This window comes from Lytechinus variegatus, chromosome 5, assembly GCF_018143015.1.
Source record: "Lytechinus variegatus isolate NC3 chromosome 5, Lvar_3.0, whole genome shotgun sequence".
Classification (NCBI taxonomy): domain Eukaryota; kingdom Metazoa; phylum Echinodermata; class Echinoidea; order Temnopleuroida; family Toxopneustidae; genus Lytechinus; species Lytechinus variegatus.
In genome coordinates, this window is record NC_054744.1 from 33,727,442 (window position 1) to 33,742,865 (window position 15,424).

Below are 15,424 nucleotides of genomic sequence, written 5' to 3' on the forward strand. Positions count from 1 at the left end.
CCAGGGGTACCCATCTCAACGTCCACATGTGATTTTTTTAGTCATGAAATAAATTATTCATAATTCAATTTTTCAAGAATTAAATGCCCCAGTCTTCATGTTCTAAGTATGTATGATTGATGCATAATTTACCTGTGCTATTATTTTTCAAAACATGTGATTCCCAATTCACCACAATATTTTCAATTTTGTCATAATTTTTCTTTTTGAAAATTATGCTATTTTGAGACTAAGGCTACGTCTTGTCTGCTCTTTTTACCGATAGTATCGATATCAAGGTATTTTAGTTAGGAAGCCTTTCGTGAAACAGGTTTAGTAAGATTGGAACTAACTCCGTGGTTTGTGGATAAAGATATGACTAACTTGTCCGGGTGTTGAGAAACGGGCCCCTGGGGTAACCATAATTTGCGCACATTTAAAAAATTATCATGAAGTTGATTTTCAATCCAAAATATCTCATAATTCAGACAAAATTAATCAAATCATGAATACCAAACAGAAGGCAAGATTCCAAAGTCAAATTAGCTTGTCGGAATTATAAATCAGGCCAATGGTTTCGCCGGTATCGCGATCTCAAAATTCCATTATCGACTAGTGCGCACTCGGCTGAAAAAGTGTCATAAAAAAGCGTGACCTTAATTTGCGCACGATCATTTTGCAAGGCTTTAGAAAAGAAATCAAGCAGAAAAGGGTAAGATAATTGTATCAGATGGAGGTTAAAATGCCATAAATTCGGTTGGAATCACATTTTACTTACCGTACTTATTTGGAATTGGAGACATCCCATTGCAAACCGGGGAATTCTTGATGCTTGTCAAGAAGGTTAGATTTTCTCGGAGCAGACGCAAAAGGTAACAAAATTTGCCGATGTTTTGCCAATATTTTCATTAATAGAGACCTTAATACCTTCAAGAAAAGTACAAGACTGGGTAATTGTAAGTCGCTCTTTCTGTTGGTGATGTCAGTTTTTCAAAATATTAACTAGATATTGAGGTATTTGCCCGTGCGCAAAATTAGGTTTCATTCGAATTAAGGTCACTCTACCATATATACTTCATCATGGAGTCTTGAAGTACCGCCGGCCATATTTAAGAGACACGTGTGTACACAAAGATGAGGGAAATCCAAGGAAATCCATAGAGGGTGAAATCAGTTTGTAGGGTTGAATTTTATTTATCTCTGAACCTTTAGGCGCCTAATGCGTATAAAGGAATAAAAATTATTTCACTATAAATGGTAAAAATGAGACGTTTCTTACAAGACCCAATCTCCCATAGATCCATTGATCATTTTGTCAACAAAGCAAAGACACTTGTCCTAACACTTGAACCGCTTCATTATGAGGTACATCCGACTAGCGATGCCGTTTTGAAGAACAATTTATAGATAAAAATTATTATTTTACAAATACTCAAATCCAACATGTGATTATAAATAATTAGTAGTAAATACTAATTATTTATAATCACTTATTAAATTTTAGTATCATATGAGTATTTTTGGAGACCCCCGTTTTTTATGTGATCCATTCCAGAGCGTTGCATTTTCAGCAATCGTTGATCCAAGAGCCGGTCCGGAGACCCTCATGTTAAGACCAAAATTTAGATCCAGAGTCTCCTATTTTTCGAGTTGGTGCAGCACAAAGGTATCATGTTATAATTTCAGTACCCCCCCCCCCTCCTCCTCCAGCACTTTTTTAGGGAGCCCACAGGGATTTCAGGGAGTCCAAGTTTATCTCTTTTTTTTTTTATTTCAAGGGGGGGGTGTCATAATAATGGTCATTAACTAGATTGATTGAAAAATTAAAACACACATTCATGATGTTTTGTTTTTGTAATCAGTGCTGGATGTATTATTAAAATCAATTTTATAAAGTACATCTATTTAAGTGTATTTTGACACCCTCACAACATGGAGCTATTACGCTCACAACCATATAGTCCATACTCTTATACAACCACAAAAACAAATGGGCTTATTTATTCTTCATCTTTAACCCATGATGCCCCCCTCAAAATAAAATTGATAATGATAATGAAAATAAATAAATAAATAGGTAAATATATCAATCAATAAATGATAATGTAAATAAATAAGTAAATGAATAAATGAATGAATCAATAAATAAACGAATAAATAAATGAATCAGTAAATAAATATATAAAAGAATAAATAAATGAATAAAGTGATAAATAAAGAATGGAAAAAAATTACATTAAAAATAGGTGAATGAATGAATGAACAAACGAATGATTGAATGAATAGAAATGAATAGATAGATACATTCAATTAAAAAAAAATATAGAGAGAGACAGTATAGATCTAAAAATAATTAATTTTAATGGATATCAATAATAAAAAATATTTAAAAACAGATTCATGCTTTCATGGGTGTAGGTGTTTTGTGTGTTTAGTGTGTGAGGTTCATCTGTAACCCCCCCCCCCCCCCATAAGTATGAATGAGACAGGACCAAATCTTTACTACAGTTGGTGTTGAACATCTACACGTATATATGTGTAATTCCCCCTTTTAGTAACTGAAAATTCACCACTCGTTGGAAGAGTCTGCATTACCTCGGATCGTAAAATGGAAATATAGGATGAAAGGCATATTATTTGGGGGTTGAACATATAGAAGTACAATAGTTTGGTTTACCAATGTGTCCTGTACATGTTAGGCAAATACTCCTTCCTCTTCTTAGATTTTTAGCCAATTAGGATTTTTTTTATTGCAGGCTAGTTTCAACCCCAAAAACCTCTACTGGCCGAACAGAATCTCTGTTAAGGCTAACAGAGCACTTACAGTAGATCTTTCGGCTTGTGATGTCAAACATTGATCTAAGATCAATGAGATGTAAATGATACATTGTTATTACATTAGGCATCACAAGCACATTACCATTTGTCACAGGGCCTCAGTGACCACATTGTCAGCGCCAATTTGTTACTGTGCGGTTGGTACTGGATATTCAGCTACGTAGTAAATTCTAGAATGCTATGCGATAACATCCATTAATTACCTCCCTATTTTATGGAAAAGAACTGAGTCACTGTGTTATACTCGACAACACACTCTTCCTCACCGATGATTGATATTTTGTTCTCTTTTATTGCTTTGAAAAGCAACGGTATTGCTGACATCTTAATAAATGGATATATTTTTTTCGAATGATGGAATTGACCAAATGATCAATTAATTTATATGAATAATTTTATGTGTATGTTTGAATTATCGCTTTTCCTGAATTAGAAATTCGAAGCTCTCAATGTCAACAGTACTAAGAATAGCTTTGATTTCCCTTTCTTTCTCTATAAAATGGGCAAAAATGTTTTTTTTTCCATCCTCATAGTTTTCATTGTTTTTATAATTTTTGATCTCACAGGTAACAATCACCTACAATGATGGCTGCGACATCCCAGAATGTAAGGGCAGCAATGGCACCTTCTACAATCTCATACACTTCCATGCGATAGGTCCTACAGATACGATACACCATGTCTGGTGTTCTATTGGATCGCCAAGTGTGCTGGTCGCGAGAACAACGAAAACGGCGATGATGAAAGTAGATTGGAAGAATGCTATCGCCAGGAAAGGAGGAGCAATCACTTTCACCCCCAAAGAAGATGTGCTTTCAGTCTCGGCATTTGTCATGTCAAGGGTTTGTAATTGAGTTTTTTTAGAATCAAAATGGTATTACAGTGTACATGTAGAAGTAGACCTTGCAAAAATTCGAATCAAATCTGAAATTGATGCAATATTTCATTTTCAGACCAGAATGTGCAGAGCATGTGATATGTGTGCCTGTTTATAGCTGAAGTTTGCCTGTTAAATTGGAACAGATTTCTACAATCCAAGAGTTTCTTCTGTAGCATTCACATTCATACAGTGAATGAAAGCTATGGTTGCCGCAGTGATGAAAGAATGCAAAGGAAGATGGTCGCAAGAGGGGACTATAGTTTCACCATGATTGAAGGCTGTATATGTGGATTATATCCGTTATTAGTAGCTCCATGGTATTATCATAAAAACAACCGATTGGAAATGTAATTGGATGAATTTGAATAGTAAGGAATCCCGGTCTTTTAGTGAGAAATTAATTACATAATTTGATAAAAGTGATTGAGCATTGTTTGTACACATACTGTTACAATCTCAATGGGATAGTTTTTTATACTTGTAAGCCCTGCCCATCAAGCCGTAGAAAGTTTTTGAACTATTTATGGCTCAGGGTACTATTCCTGGCTTGTGATGTCAGATGTTTGGATTCGTTGCATCTTTTTCAATACTGCATAATGGTTGGCCTATATCATTAGGGTATAATATACACGAATTGATTATATATTTAAGATTAAATTCTTATTTCTGTCAACAGTTATTGGAGTACGATGATGAAAAGGACACAGCAGACATCACCAAGGTCAACGTGACCCGGACAGTAGACATATCTGATCTGATGTGGACGAACGTTACCATAAATAGCACTGAAAAGAGCGCCCTCTTTAAGACAGTGCCAGGCATGAAGCCAGCAACTGATAATGGATCACTAGTTTTGAAGGTAGTGTAATGTCTCTGAAAATTTTGTCATAGTAAGCTGGGGAAGTGGTGATTGAAATGAAAGTAATCTCTAAAATCCCTAAAATTGGCAATCCAACGGCATTGTCAGAATTGCTTTTCCATGCACATTGGCAATACCCAAAATCTTAAAGGCAGTATTTATCAATCTCTATTTATTTCTGGTACAGCAAAATTGAAATGAAAGGTGAAACCAATAATAGAAATATACTATTGTAGCCAATTTGAATAAAAGCTGATCAGACAGGAAATAATTCAGTGGGTTAATTTCAAGTTTGGTGTTGTCGGTGTTGGTAACACAATCTAGATAGTTTTTCCTGAATCCAAAACCTGATTTGACTAATTTAAAATTATCTTTATCTCATAAAACATCAGAAATTAAATTCAAAGTAGAGTTATGTTTGAGTCCATTCAAGTTGTCTACCTTCAATTTAAATGTAGGTCATCTTTAAAGTTTGTATAAAAAAATGTGTTACTTAAGGTTATTGAAAGAGATTCATCCCAGGATCTACTTAATTTTACAATTTTGGTGTGTAACTATTAAAGGGATGGTCCGGGCTGAAAATATTTATATCTTAACACATAGAGTAGAATTCACTGAGCAAAATACCGAAAATATCATCAAAAACGGTTAACAAATGATAAAGTTATTGAAGTTTAAAGTTTAGCAATATTTTGTGAAAACAGTCGTCATGAATATTCATTAGGTGGGCTGATGATGTCACATCTCCACTTTCTGTTTTGTATGTTATTACATACTTCTCCTTTTCTTTCATCCCCTTCACTAACCTGATTGGTCTTCTCTACTTACTAATGCCCCTTTTGTCTCCTTGTTTATAGTGTTGCTGTAGCTTGTCTGTGGTCTATATTATGGTTGTTCCATTTTTGTCTCACCTGCGAAGCTATGTTTGTCATTCTGCCTCCAACAAAGATTCTGCTAGGATCGAAAGCTTGGGCCCCTTTTGACTTTTTAATTTACTAAATTGGCTCTCTTTTATTAGATAAGCAGTTTTCAGCAGCTTCTTTTGGCCGTTATTACATAAAATCAGAATTTTTTCATTTTTTTCATACTTGTGTGAATAATATTCTCCCTTACTATGAAATAAGTTGCAGCAATAATTATCTAATGTACTAAATCAGTTGTCAATCCAATTTTTCAGTTCTTGGAGGAAAAAATTTGAATAAACCTAATTTCACATAATAAAATACAAAAGAACAATTGGAGATGTGACATCATCAGTCCACGTAATGAATATTCATGACGACTGTTTTCACAAAATATTGCTAAACTTTAAAATTCAATAACTTTGTCATTTGTTATCCAATTTTGATGAAATTTTTGGCATTTTGCTCAGTGAATTCTAATCTATTTGTTAAGCTATGAATACTTTTAGCCTGGGGCCGATTGCACGAAAGGGTCTTTGCAAGGACCGTCTTTCGTGTCGCCCATCTTTTATGATGCGCCATGTGAAACGCATCTTAAATAAATAATCTCCAAACATATTTCATTCGTCCTTTAAAATTAACAGAATATTTGTTTATAAAATGATATGATATATCATGAAATTGTATAAAATTTGATTTAAAAGCAAGCTAATAAATCTTATTCTTTATCATAAATTTAAGAAACACCCCGCTTATAGCATATCATAAAAGATGGGCGACACGAAAGACGGTCCTTGGAAAGACCCTTTCGTGCAATCGGCCCCTGGAGTCTTGGACCATCCCTTTAATACCAATAAAAGTCAGCTCAATACCCACACTGATAGATGCGGGTATTAAAATCACTCATTGTTCTGAATGGGTCAATTAAAGGCCTGGTCACACTGCCCAAGCGTTGTCGGAGCAGTTGTGGAGCTGAGAGAAAAAATCATTACCGCTCGCTACCGTTCACCATTATCGATTTTGATTGTTTTTGTTTTGATTTCGATTTTTGTTTTCAATATTTTTCCCCAATTTTGTGAGCGAAATTCGTTCCTCTCTCCCTACTGCTCCACGACCGCTCCAACAATGCTCGGGCGGTGTGACCAGGCCTGTATTATCATCACATCCCACCCTTCTTTAGGTTCAAAGCCTTGGTGCTGAAGGCAGAAGCGAGAATCTACCTCATCTACAACATATGCCAAACACCACTGAATTTTCGCTGATCCTTGATAACCTACAAATGAACTACATGAAGCCAAGGTTTGCATTGGAGATGCTCATCGTGAGGGATCAGCAAACTCCCAAGAAATCGGGCATCACTCTCGAAGATAAACCCACCATAGATGACGAGTACACACCAGCTGTTTTTAAAGTAGGTAAACTCAATGACTGATGAGATGGCCAGCAAACATTTGAAAAAAAATCCATCCAGTTTTATTGTTCGAAATAGACATGAAATGAAATACTCTAAAAATTTGCTTTTGCCCAATTGATCGTGGGAACGGCAGCTGCTGTGCAGTGCCAGATCGATGAGGCTCTATCCATTTAATCATTGAACGCCAAACAGGGTAGCAGCAACTCCCACCTTTTAATGTCTCTTGGTCTGATGGGGCCGGGGTTTGAACCCCTGACCTCCCAGTTGTGAGACGGACGCTCTACCAACTGAGCCAACACACCTGTTTGGTAAGGTTGTCAGGACCTTCCCCAAATTTTGTTTAGAACATTTAAAAAAATATTTCATATTAAAAGCTGTGAAAAGGTGTTCTTGAAAGTTTTATACCATCTTCTGGTTTGTTTGAAATATGTTAACAAATGAATTGAAATTGATGAATAATGAAGGGTAAGAAGGAGAAGACAAACAATGAAAAACTAAAGTAAGTGATTAATGACTGATGATTATTCGTTTGTGTGTGTATACATAAATTGAAGTTTTATTTTCATTAAATAGATTAACTAACTTTTTTAAGATAATTATCAAAATGTTTTTATTATTGTCAATAAAAAACACAAGTTTGGGGGGAATTGTAAACTTTGGTCGCCCGATTGGTTTGAAGAGCCTTTCATTTGTCCCTTTTCTGTCTTTGTTTGTAAGTTTCTTAATACTTTTGTCATTCATGGTCTTTACCTATTCGTTTGAAACAGACCTACCAAGTTTTATCAAATGGAACAAGTCAATCTGACAGAGGTAGCTTTATGCAGTGGAAACCTATTGCGTACACCAGTGCTGACCGAAATACAGAAGCTTCAAGCCCCGTAAGTTGCTTAAAGGAGAATGAAACATTTGGAACAAAATAGCTTGTATGGAAACAGAAAATCAAAGAAACAGATCAACAAAAGTTTGAGAAAAATCGCACACATAATGAGAAAGTTATGAGCATTTAAATATTGTGATCACTAATGATATGGAGATCCTCAAATTGGCAATGCGACAAAGATGTGTGATGTCACTAGTGAACAACTCTCCCTATTACTTCAGTATATATTTCACTTAAATTGCCTCTTTTATCACATCTATCAGTAGATCATGTGTTCTTTCTATAGGAGGGCATGTACATGTAATACATATTTTTAAAGAATACATCATGGAAAAAGAGTTTGTATCACCACAAGAAAAAGTAGAAAGAGACATTTTGAGGGTATTTTATAGTCCATCAAAGGGAAACATATTTCATATCTGGCCAATGTCATTTTCATCTTCTTATTATTAAGTAAAATGTTTTTTTTTAATTCTCTCTGTTTCTCATTTTATCCTGAATTATACAGATCAAAACCTATGCAGTAAATTTCACCAATCACTATATGAGCAGTTACAGCATAGCACATGCTTATTTTGGTAACTTGTCTGACTACGATTTAGGCAGCTTTAACATATCGTTCGGTATTGGCAAAGATGGTTTTTACAATGCCACTAAATATTATGCATGGTAAGTGAGCTTTGATATAGTTTTCAATTTCAGAAAGTAATATCCTTTGTAATGGTGGCTCAGTGGTAGAGCGACCGTCTCATAAACGGGAGGTCGCGGGTTCGATCCCCGGCCGAGTCATACCAAAGACTTATAAAAATGGGACCTTCTGCCTTCTTGTCAGGTGCTCGATGAGTGAATGGAGAAGGGTAATAATAACATATTATGTTATGCAGGAAGCGCTGGAAGAACAGCTTACAGCTGAGAGTGGCTACCCTGGGTAAATAAGAGTTATTATTATTATTATAGTTTCATTATTGTTCTGTGGCTTGGTGTTAATTTTGTCGAACTTCATTCCCAAATCACTGGTTCACCAAAATGATAATTTGGCTGGGATCAGTTTTATCATAGAGCTCATGAATATTCATGAAGACACTCGATCCCACCAATCACTGTCCTCAAATTTATGTCGCATGACTAATACTGTGATTGCATATACCTTTTTCTTTCAAATTTGTATTTTTGATTGCTTTATTTTACTTTCACTGATGTTGTTGTTATTCCTCAAGATTAAAAGAAAGCTTGCGGAATTTTAACCCTTTCCATGCGTACTTCGCACCGATGCATACTTGGTGCCGTGCAAACTTTGCATTTCACACTCAAACAATCCATTGTTTCCCTCCCTGAAAATAATTCAGCACAGAGGGTTTCATGGCTCAGCACACAAAGAGTTAATTTATAGAGGAGTCAATTTTCAGAACAATATTTTAAGAAGGAGCAGATTTTGGATCAATATCTATAGGCATTGGTTGACTGAAAATGACAGTTTGCCTTAACCCTAAATAGACTGGGCTATTTCGACGCCTAAGAAGACGGGGGGGGCTGATTCAGCCCCCCCTTATGATCTCGGCTGTCGATCGCGTGATCGCGACGAAAATTGGCACACGCGTTACCCATGGCATTATCTACAAAACTATAACATCAAATTCTGCAAAAAATCTCATGTCTCATTAATTATGCTAATTTATGCGTGAAATCATAAGTTTGCTCTAATTAATAAAATAATGCCCCTGAAATGCTAATTTTGTTTCACATACTCTAGATAGGCATTTGATCAAATTGATTTTAAAAAAATTTCAAAATCACATCTATTTTCTTATGTATTCTATTTGTTTTCAAAATTTCTTATGTATTTCTTTGTTTTTTTTTACTTTTTGTTTTTTATTGTTTTTTCAATGGAAATTGTTGGGGACTTTATTTTGACCATAAAAAAGATAAAATTAATTGATTTTAAGAAGAAAAAGGAAAAATAATGATACATTTATGAATTTTGGCTAAGAACACTATTTGCATTGGATTTGTACACAAATTCATGTTTTTGAGTAATTTTGGGTCTGCATGCACTTACGAAATGTTGCGTAATTTTGGAACCGCTACCCGGGGGTCACAATTTTGGTCTCAAAAGTTGCGCGAGACTTGAGAGTATAAAGTGAGTGAGCGACGCAGTCAAAAAATTTCGCGCGGTGGATTTATCGCGAAAAATGTCGAGGGGGGGGACTGAATCAGCCCCCCCCAGTCTTTTTAGGGTTAAGATTCAAACTTTCATCCAATGCTTGAGCTTGAGTCAGCAGTCAGTTGTAGTCTCGGCTGTATACATGTACATTCGCAGTAGGCTCAGCAGAATTTGACCCAGTATCCATTTATGGCTAGTTGAAAGTGAATTGGATAGCTCTGAGCCTTCATAATAACAATGAATTATTATTATTATTATTTGTTTGGCATCACCTGTGCCTGGGAGGCAAAAAGCGACCTGAATCACTATGGCCCTCAGGTCTCTCCTCCCGATATAACTTACTGGGGGGAAAGCAGGTGGACCACTACACCGGGGCTTCCCCCTACTCTTATACGAATAGTGCATTGGGTTCTTAATGTGCAAAGGTGGTGACTCTCCTCTAAATGGGGCCTCCATTTAACATCCTATCTGAGGGACGGAGTGTTTTCCATTGTAACATAGCCTGCATCTATGAAACATGGGAGAGACGTTTACACACAACGCACTGGCTTCAGTCATCTGCCCGGGGTGGACTCGAACCCACGATCTTTGGTTCGACGGGCAGACGCGTTACCGACTGAGCCAACACCGCTCTCAATGCTTGTTTTGTCACTTGATACCTGCTGGGTTTATTTACTGTATTAAATAATGAGGCAGCTGTTTATCTAAGTAAACACAGTGTGCTCATTAATGCCACATTTGCCATACTCAACACGGGGGAGGTAAATGGGTACCCAGCTGAATAATGCTAAAATTTACCTCATTGGCAGCTCCATTACTATTAAAAACTTGGTGAATAATTGTGAAGTGCAAGAAATTCATCAATGCCAAACTCCATATCTTCTCAATCTCAATCCATCTCCCTGATTTCTCATTGATGATATACAGGAACAGTGTGACGGGATACGGGACCCCACCTAGCGACGGTCTCTCGATCCTCATCATCTCCATCATCTCGGTGGGGCTTGGCATCCCTGTTATTCTCATTATTTTCGGAGGAGTCATCGTCGCATGCCAGAAGAGGATAGCCCTCAGGAAAGCAAACTCCTTGACCAAGTATACCTCAATAAATGGATGAAAGTCTGTCCTTGTGTGTGCACATTAAAGGGGCTTTCTTTTTTTAATTATTATTTAGAGCACAGTGAGTGTGTGGTATGTTGAGTGACAAGGTCTAATCTTGGGGAATATGGCAATCTTTTCAACTAAGGAGAATTACAACTTCAGTGAAAGAGCTTCAAGATAAATGAAATTTGGAGAAGCAATGGGCAAAGAATGATAAATTTTAGAAATATGGAAATCACTATTGCGGTTGAGACCCTCCCATTGGCAATGCGACCAAGATTTATGATGTCACACAAGTACAATTCTCTCCTTTGTACGCTTAAAATATTCCCCAAAACATTATAAAAAAAAATCTCATTCTTTTCTTATGATAGTAAACACTAATTGTCTGTGATGTTTTTTATGAAACATTCTTTTTCGTCCTCCCATGAAAAAAAATAGCATATGATCTATGGATAGACTTAATAAAAGTGAGAAAGTTATACCACAATTTCAGACCAGTGTTTGAATGTAGCTTGAATAGAGCAAATGGGCTGTTAAGTTTTAGTGATCTAAGGCTGTGTTTATGCTTCCACTTTTTAGGCCAGAATCAGCGTTTCCAAACGTGATTAGTCCAAAACACGGTTGCGTCCATGTTTACTTTCATTTAAACAATGTTTCGAAACGCCGATCGTAAACTCACAAAAAGGTGCGTTTGTAAACGTTGTTTGACCAGAATCAGGCTTTCTGGGGAAGTGTTAACAGAACCACGATCGTAAACGTGTTTAAATGACGTCATTTGGTACATGCTTTCGGTGAGATGAAAATCCGCGGGCAAATTCAGTCGTATTGCTCATGTTATCTCCACGTAATAACAACAATCGGAAAAAAAACTTTCGAAAAAAGGTGCGCCCAATTTTACCTCGTTTTACGATGCGAAGCCAGCTGGAGATCATGATTTGCTCTGAAAAGTTAAGCATAAACAGCACTCCCAGAACCACGTTTACGATCGGCGTTTTGAATCGACATTTGAAATCGCTGATTCTGTCCTCTCAATGGAAGCATAAACACACCCTTAGAAGCATGATAAAAGTCAATTTAACTTTCATGTTTGGATGTTATAGAACATGATGGCATGAACAAAAATGTGAAATTTGTTGCTTCCCAATGTAAATCACAGATCATCAGTCCCTAGTCAACATGTGAGGTTGAAAAAAAAGATGAAATCATGGAGAATTCACATGATTGACCTTCTAGCCCTTTCATTTTACATTTTTTAAATACATTTATTTCTTTGCCAAATGATTATTATGATAGTCACTATTATAAAATATTTGTGTTTTATGTTATTATTGTACTTGTATGAAAATTTCACAAAAATATTGAAGAATATATGCAATTTGTAAATTAAATCCATATAGAATGTAATCAACCTAAAAGTGTGCCCTAGAATAAGCTTCTCTTTTACAGGGAAATGAGAAAGATGAATGCATTTTTTTACAGATCTATGAGAAATGTTTTCCTTTTGGTAATGTTATGCTTGTTGTACCATTTCTGAGATTTATTTGTGAATTTAATTTCCAATTCTATATAGACTAGCTAGTCTTTCAGGTTAGAAAAGGCTTAAAATATTGCAATTTTGTATCTTGATTACAAAAAATGTACATGTTAAGTGCTGCTATATTCCAAGATTATATGGTATCTGCAGTAGACACATCGAGTACATACATGTAAATGAATTTGTTTACCAATTGTGCATTTATAGAGAGCTTTTTGGTATATGTCTATTAGTATTTTTAGGGTCTTTGTACATGTGTACCTTGTGTTGTATTTATAATGAAAATGAAAAGCATACAAATGTGTATCTGCATAGAGAAAAAGAATCGCAGTACTGTAATTTCTCTTTTGTTAATTGATTACTATTTACTACTTTTATTACCTAACAGAAATCAGCAATTTCTCTGAAACCCAAATTGTAGATAAAGGTGGATTACAGTGTATATTAAACTTTAATTTGTGAATAAAGAATAAACTCAAACTCAAATCATACATCAATCATTTTTAAGATCTTTCAAAGCATCTATGTACATGTAGAATTTAGGATTGTTAAAATTATAAAGGTTACAATGGTAACATGGACTAGCACTCAATAAAAGTCAATTTCTGTATGGAAGCTTACCAAATGGCAATGTTACTGCAATAATAATTTTCATTTATGTGACAGTCCCTATTATAAAAAGTTATTAATCTTCAAAGATATATTTATAACATTTGTAAATGTAGTTTAGAAATATTTATATGTAACACTACCGTAGGTGGAACTTTACAGCAAATTATGCAGATTATTCAGATTTGTTTAATAGTGAAGGTAGGCCTATACTCATTTTTTCACTGTTGTTAAAAAGGTAATGTAATGAATTTAAAAGTTTGCAAAAGGTGCTAAATTCATGCCTGTCATGAGACAGCATTTTCTAGAATTTTTCATTTTTATTATTGCAAGTATTAAAACTGGCATGGGGAGCAATCAAGGGGGGGGGATGGGGGTCCAAGATGACAAGGTGACATTCTCCAACTGGTTACTATATGGAATGAAACACCTCCCCCCCCCCTGATCAAATTCATGTTCATCCTATTCATTGCGGTTTGGACCGTAATAAATGTTATCATACAAAATGAGTAATAGAGATAAAACATGGTGGAGACCAAAGTAACTAAATAGTGTGAATGTTTTGGAATTTGTCAGCATTAATTTTTATTTGAAATTTAGCCTTAATCTTAACTACTGTGTAAATTCTAGCATAAGATGTTGGTAGACCTAATTTGAATGTCAACAAATCATGAAATTCCAGGAAATTATGTGTAAATCTTGCCAGTTTGTTTTGCCTATGATAGCCTGCATCACGTTGTTGGGTGCATATTTCAATCTAACGTGTCTGTTCTCTGGGTTGTTTTTGCAATACATTGTAAACCATGGAGCATAACTCTGTGATCATGTGATCAAGTGAGGACATTGTATGGTAATGTACATGTATATAACATTACTGCTTCTTAACCATAATCCAGCTGGCAAGGGGGGAAATAATCAATCCCCTCCCTCCTCGACAGTTTCCGCCACTATTCGTCTGCGCTAAATTTGTTGACCACGCTGCTTGTTGACTTTTTTACTTTTAAATCTTGCACATTTTTTTAGACCAAATTTACGATGCCCAGGTATGCGGATCAATAATTACACAACGTTGCATAAGTGCATCTCGGACCCCAAATTGCTCCAAAACATGATTTTGTCAGTGTAAATTAAGTTTTCTCACTGTATTCATAAAGATATGATTATTTCTACTTTCATCAGATGAAATTAATCTATTTTTAGCATAATGCTGCTTTAAAAAGGTTCTGCTATGAATTTGGTGAATACAAGAAGAAAATTAAAATGTTGAATAACAAAGAAATACATAAGAAATTCATAAAACTATGGAATACATAAGAAGTTCATTTTCAAACCAGGATTTGTTTAATTTGTAATTATTAGCAATGGTGTAAAGAATATTTACACCAAAAATAAGCATCCTATGGGATTTTTATAGTGAATTAGGGCAAAAAGTATGATTTATGCATAAAGTAGCATAATTAATTCATATAAAATTAATCTGATGATTGAAAATTAACCATACAGCCTTGTAGATTACATGTACATCCCACACTATTATCATGCCTATTTTCACGGCGTTCGCGCAATCGGCGGCTGAGATCTCAAGGGGGTTGATCTCCCCCCCCCCCTGGTTTGGTTACGGTTAAGGGGTACATGTATACTCTATAGTTGAATAAGCCAAGTACAGTCACTGTCTTTTGAAATGAGGTATATCATAAGTATTGTCCTTTGAGAAAAAAATTATTGAGAATACTTTATATTGGTCAGGGGTGAATCAATTGAGCATATTTATTCCTATACAATGTATGTGACCTAAAAATGTGCCTTTATGTTGCAAATTGTACTGTTTACTTCTGTGAACAAAATGTATGTACGTATACAAATTTCTAAAAGACAAATGATATCTGTATAACATTTGAAAGTGAAATGCTATGAAATAAAAGATGATTTTTGTAAAAAGAAAATTATTGAATTCTATGCTACTTTTTTAACAAATACATGTAGTTTGTAAAGTTGCAGTTGTACAATGTAATCAGCTCTTGAATTTCCGATGAACAGTTTGCCAAAATGTGCATTAAAAAAATTGCTTAAGTCTTCAAGCTAACAAAAGGTCATATCACAGCCAAGTTAATAACACAATACCACACATTGTCATCATAAAATATAGATCAATTTTATTACATGTATGAATACTTCATCGTACAACAAATATTACACTATTTTCAAAATAGGCAGAATGTTACTGTCTTGATTATATAATATCGGAAAATGAAAATTTGTCCATA

General features: G+C 35.1%; 1 protein-coding gene and 1 non-coding gene across 2 annotated transcripts; both read left to right on the plus strand.

Annotated features, from left to right (window-relative positions):
• Positions 1-807: 807 nt before the first annotated feature.
• LOC121415412 (glycosylated lysosomal membrane protein B-like) lies at positions 808-11,647 on the plus strand. Its single transcript, XM_041608611.1, has 7 exons — positions 808-822; positions 3,384-3,659; positions 4,374-4,556; positions 6,639-6,869; positions 7,640-7,750; positions 8,261-8,421; positions 10,841-11,647. The coding sequence occupies exons 1-7, from the start codon at positions 808-810 to the stop codon at positions 11,028-11,030; spliced, it is 1,167 nt and encodes a 388-aa protein (XP_041464545.1). The 3' UTR covers positions 11,031-11,647.
• On the plus strand, positions 8,470-8,545 carry TRNAM-CAU. Its single transcript has one exon. It is a non-coding gene; the product is annotated as a tRNA-Met (tRNA).
• Positions 11,648-15,424: the final 3,777 nt, after the last annotated feature.

Bases quoted from the DNA above. Each gene is read 5' to 3' on its own strand.
- LOC121415412 (XM_041608611.1), top strand. The intron at 3,660-4,373 runs GTTTGTAATTGA...TTCTGTCAACAG, and splicing joins CGGCATTTGTCATGTCAAGG to TTATTGGAGTACGATGATGA. The intron at 6,870-7,639 runs GTAGGTAAACTC...CGTTTGAAACAG, and splicing joins ACACACCAGCTGTTTTTAAA to ACCTACCAAGTTTTATCAAA.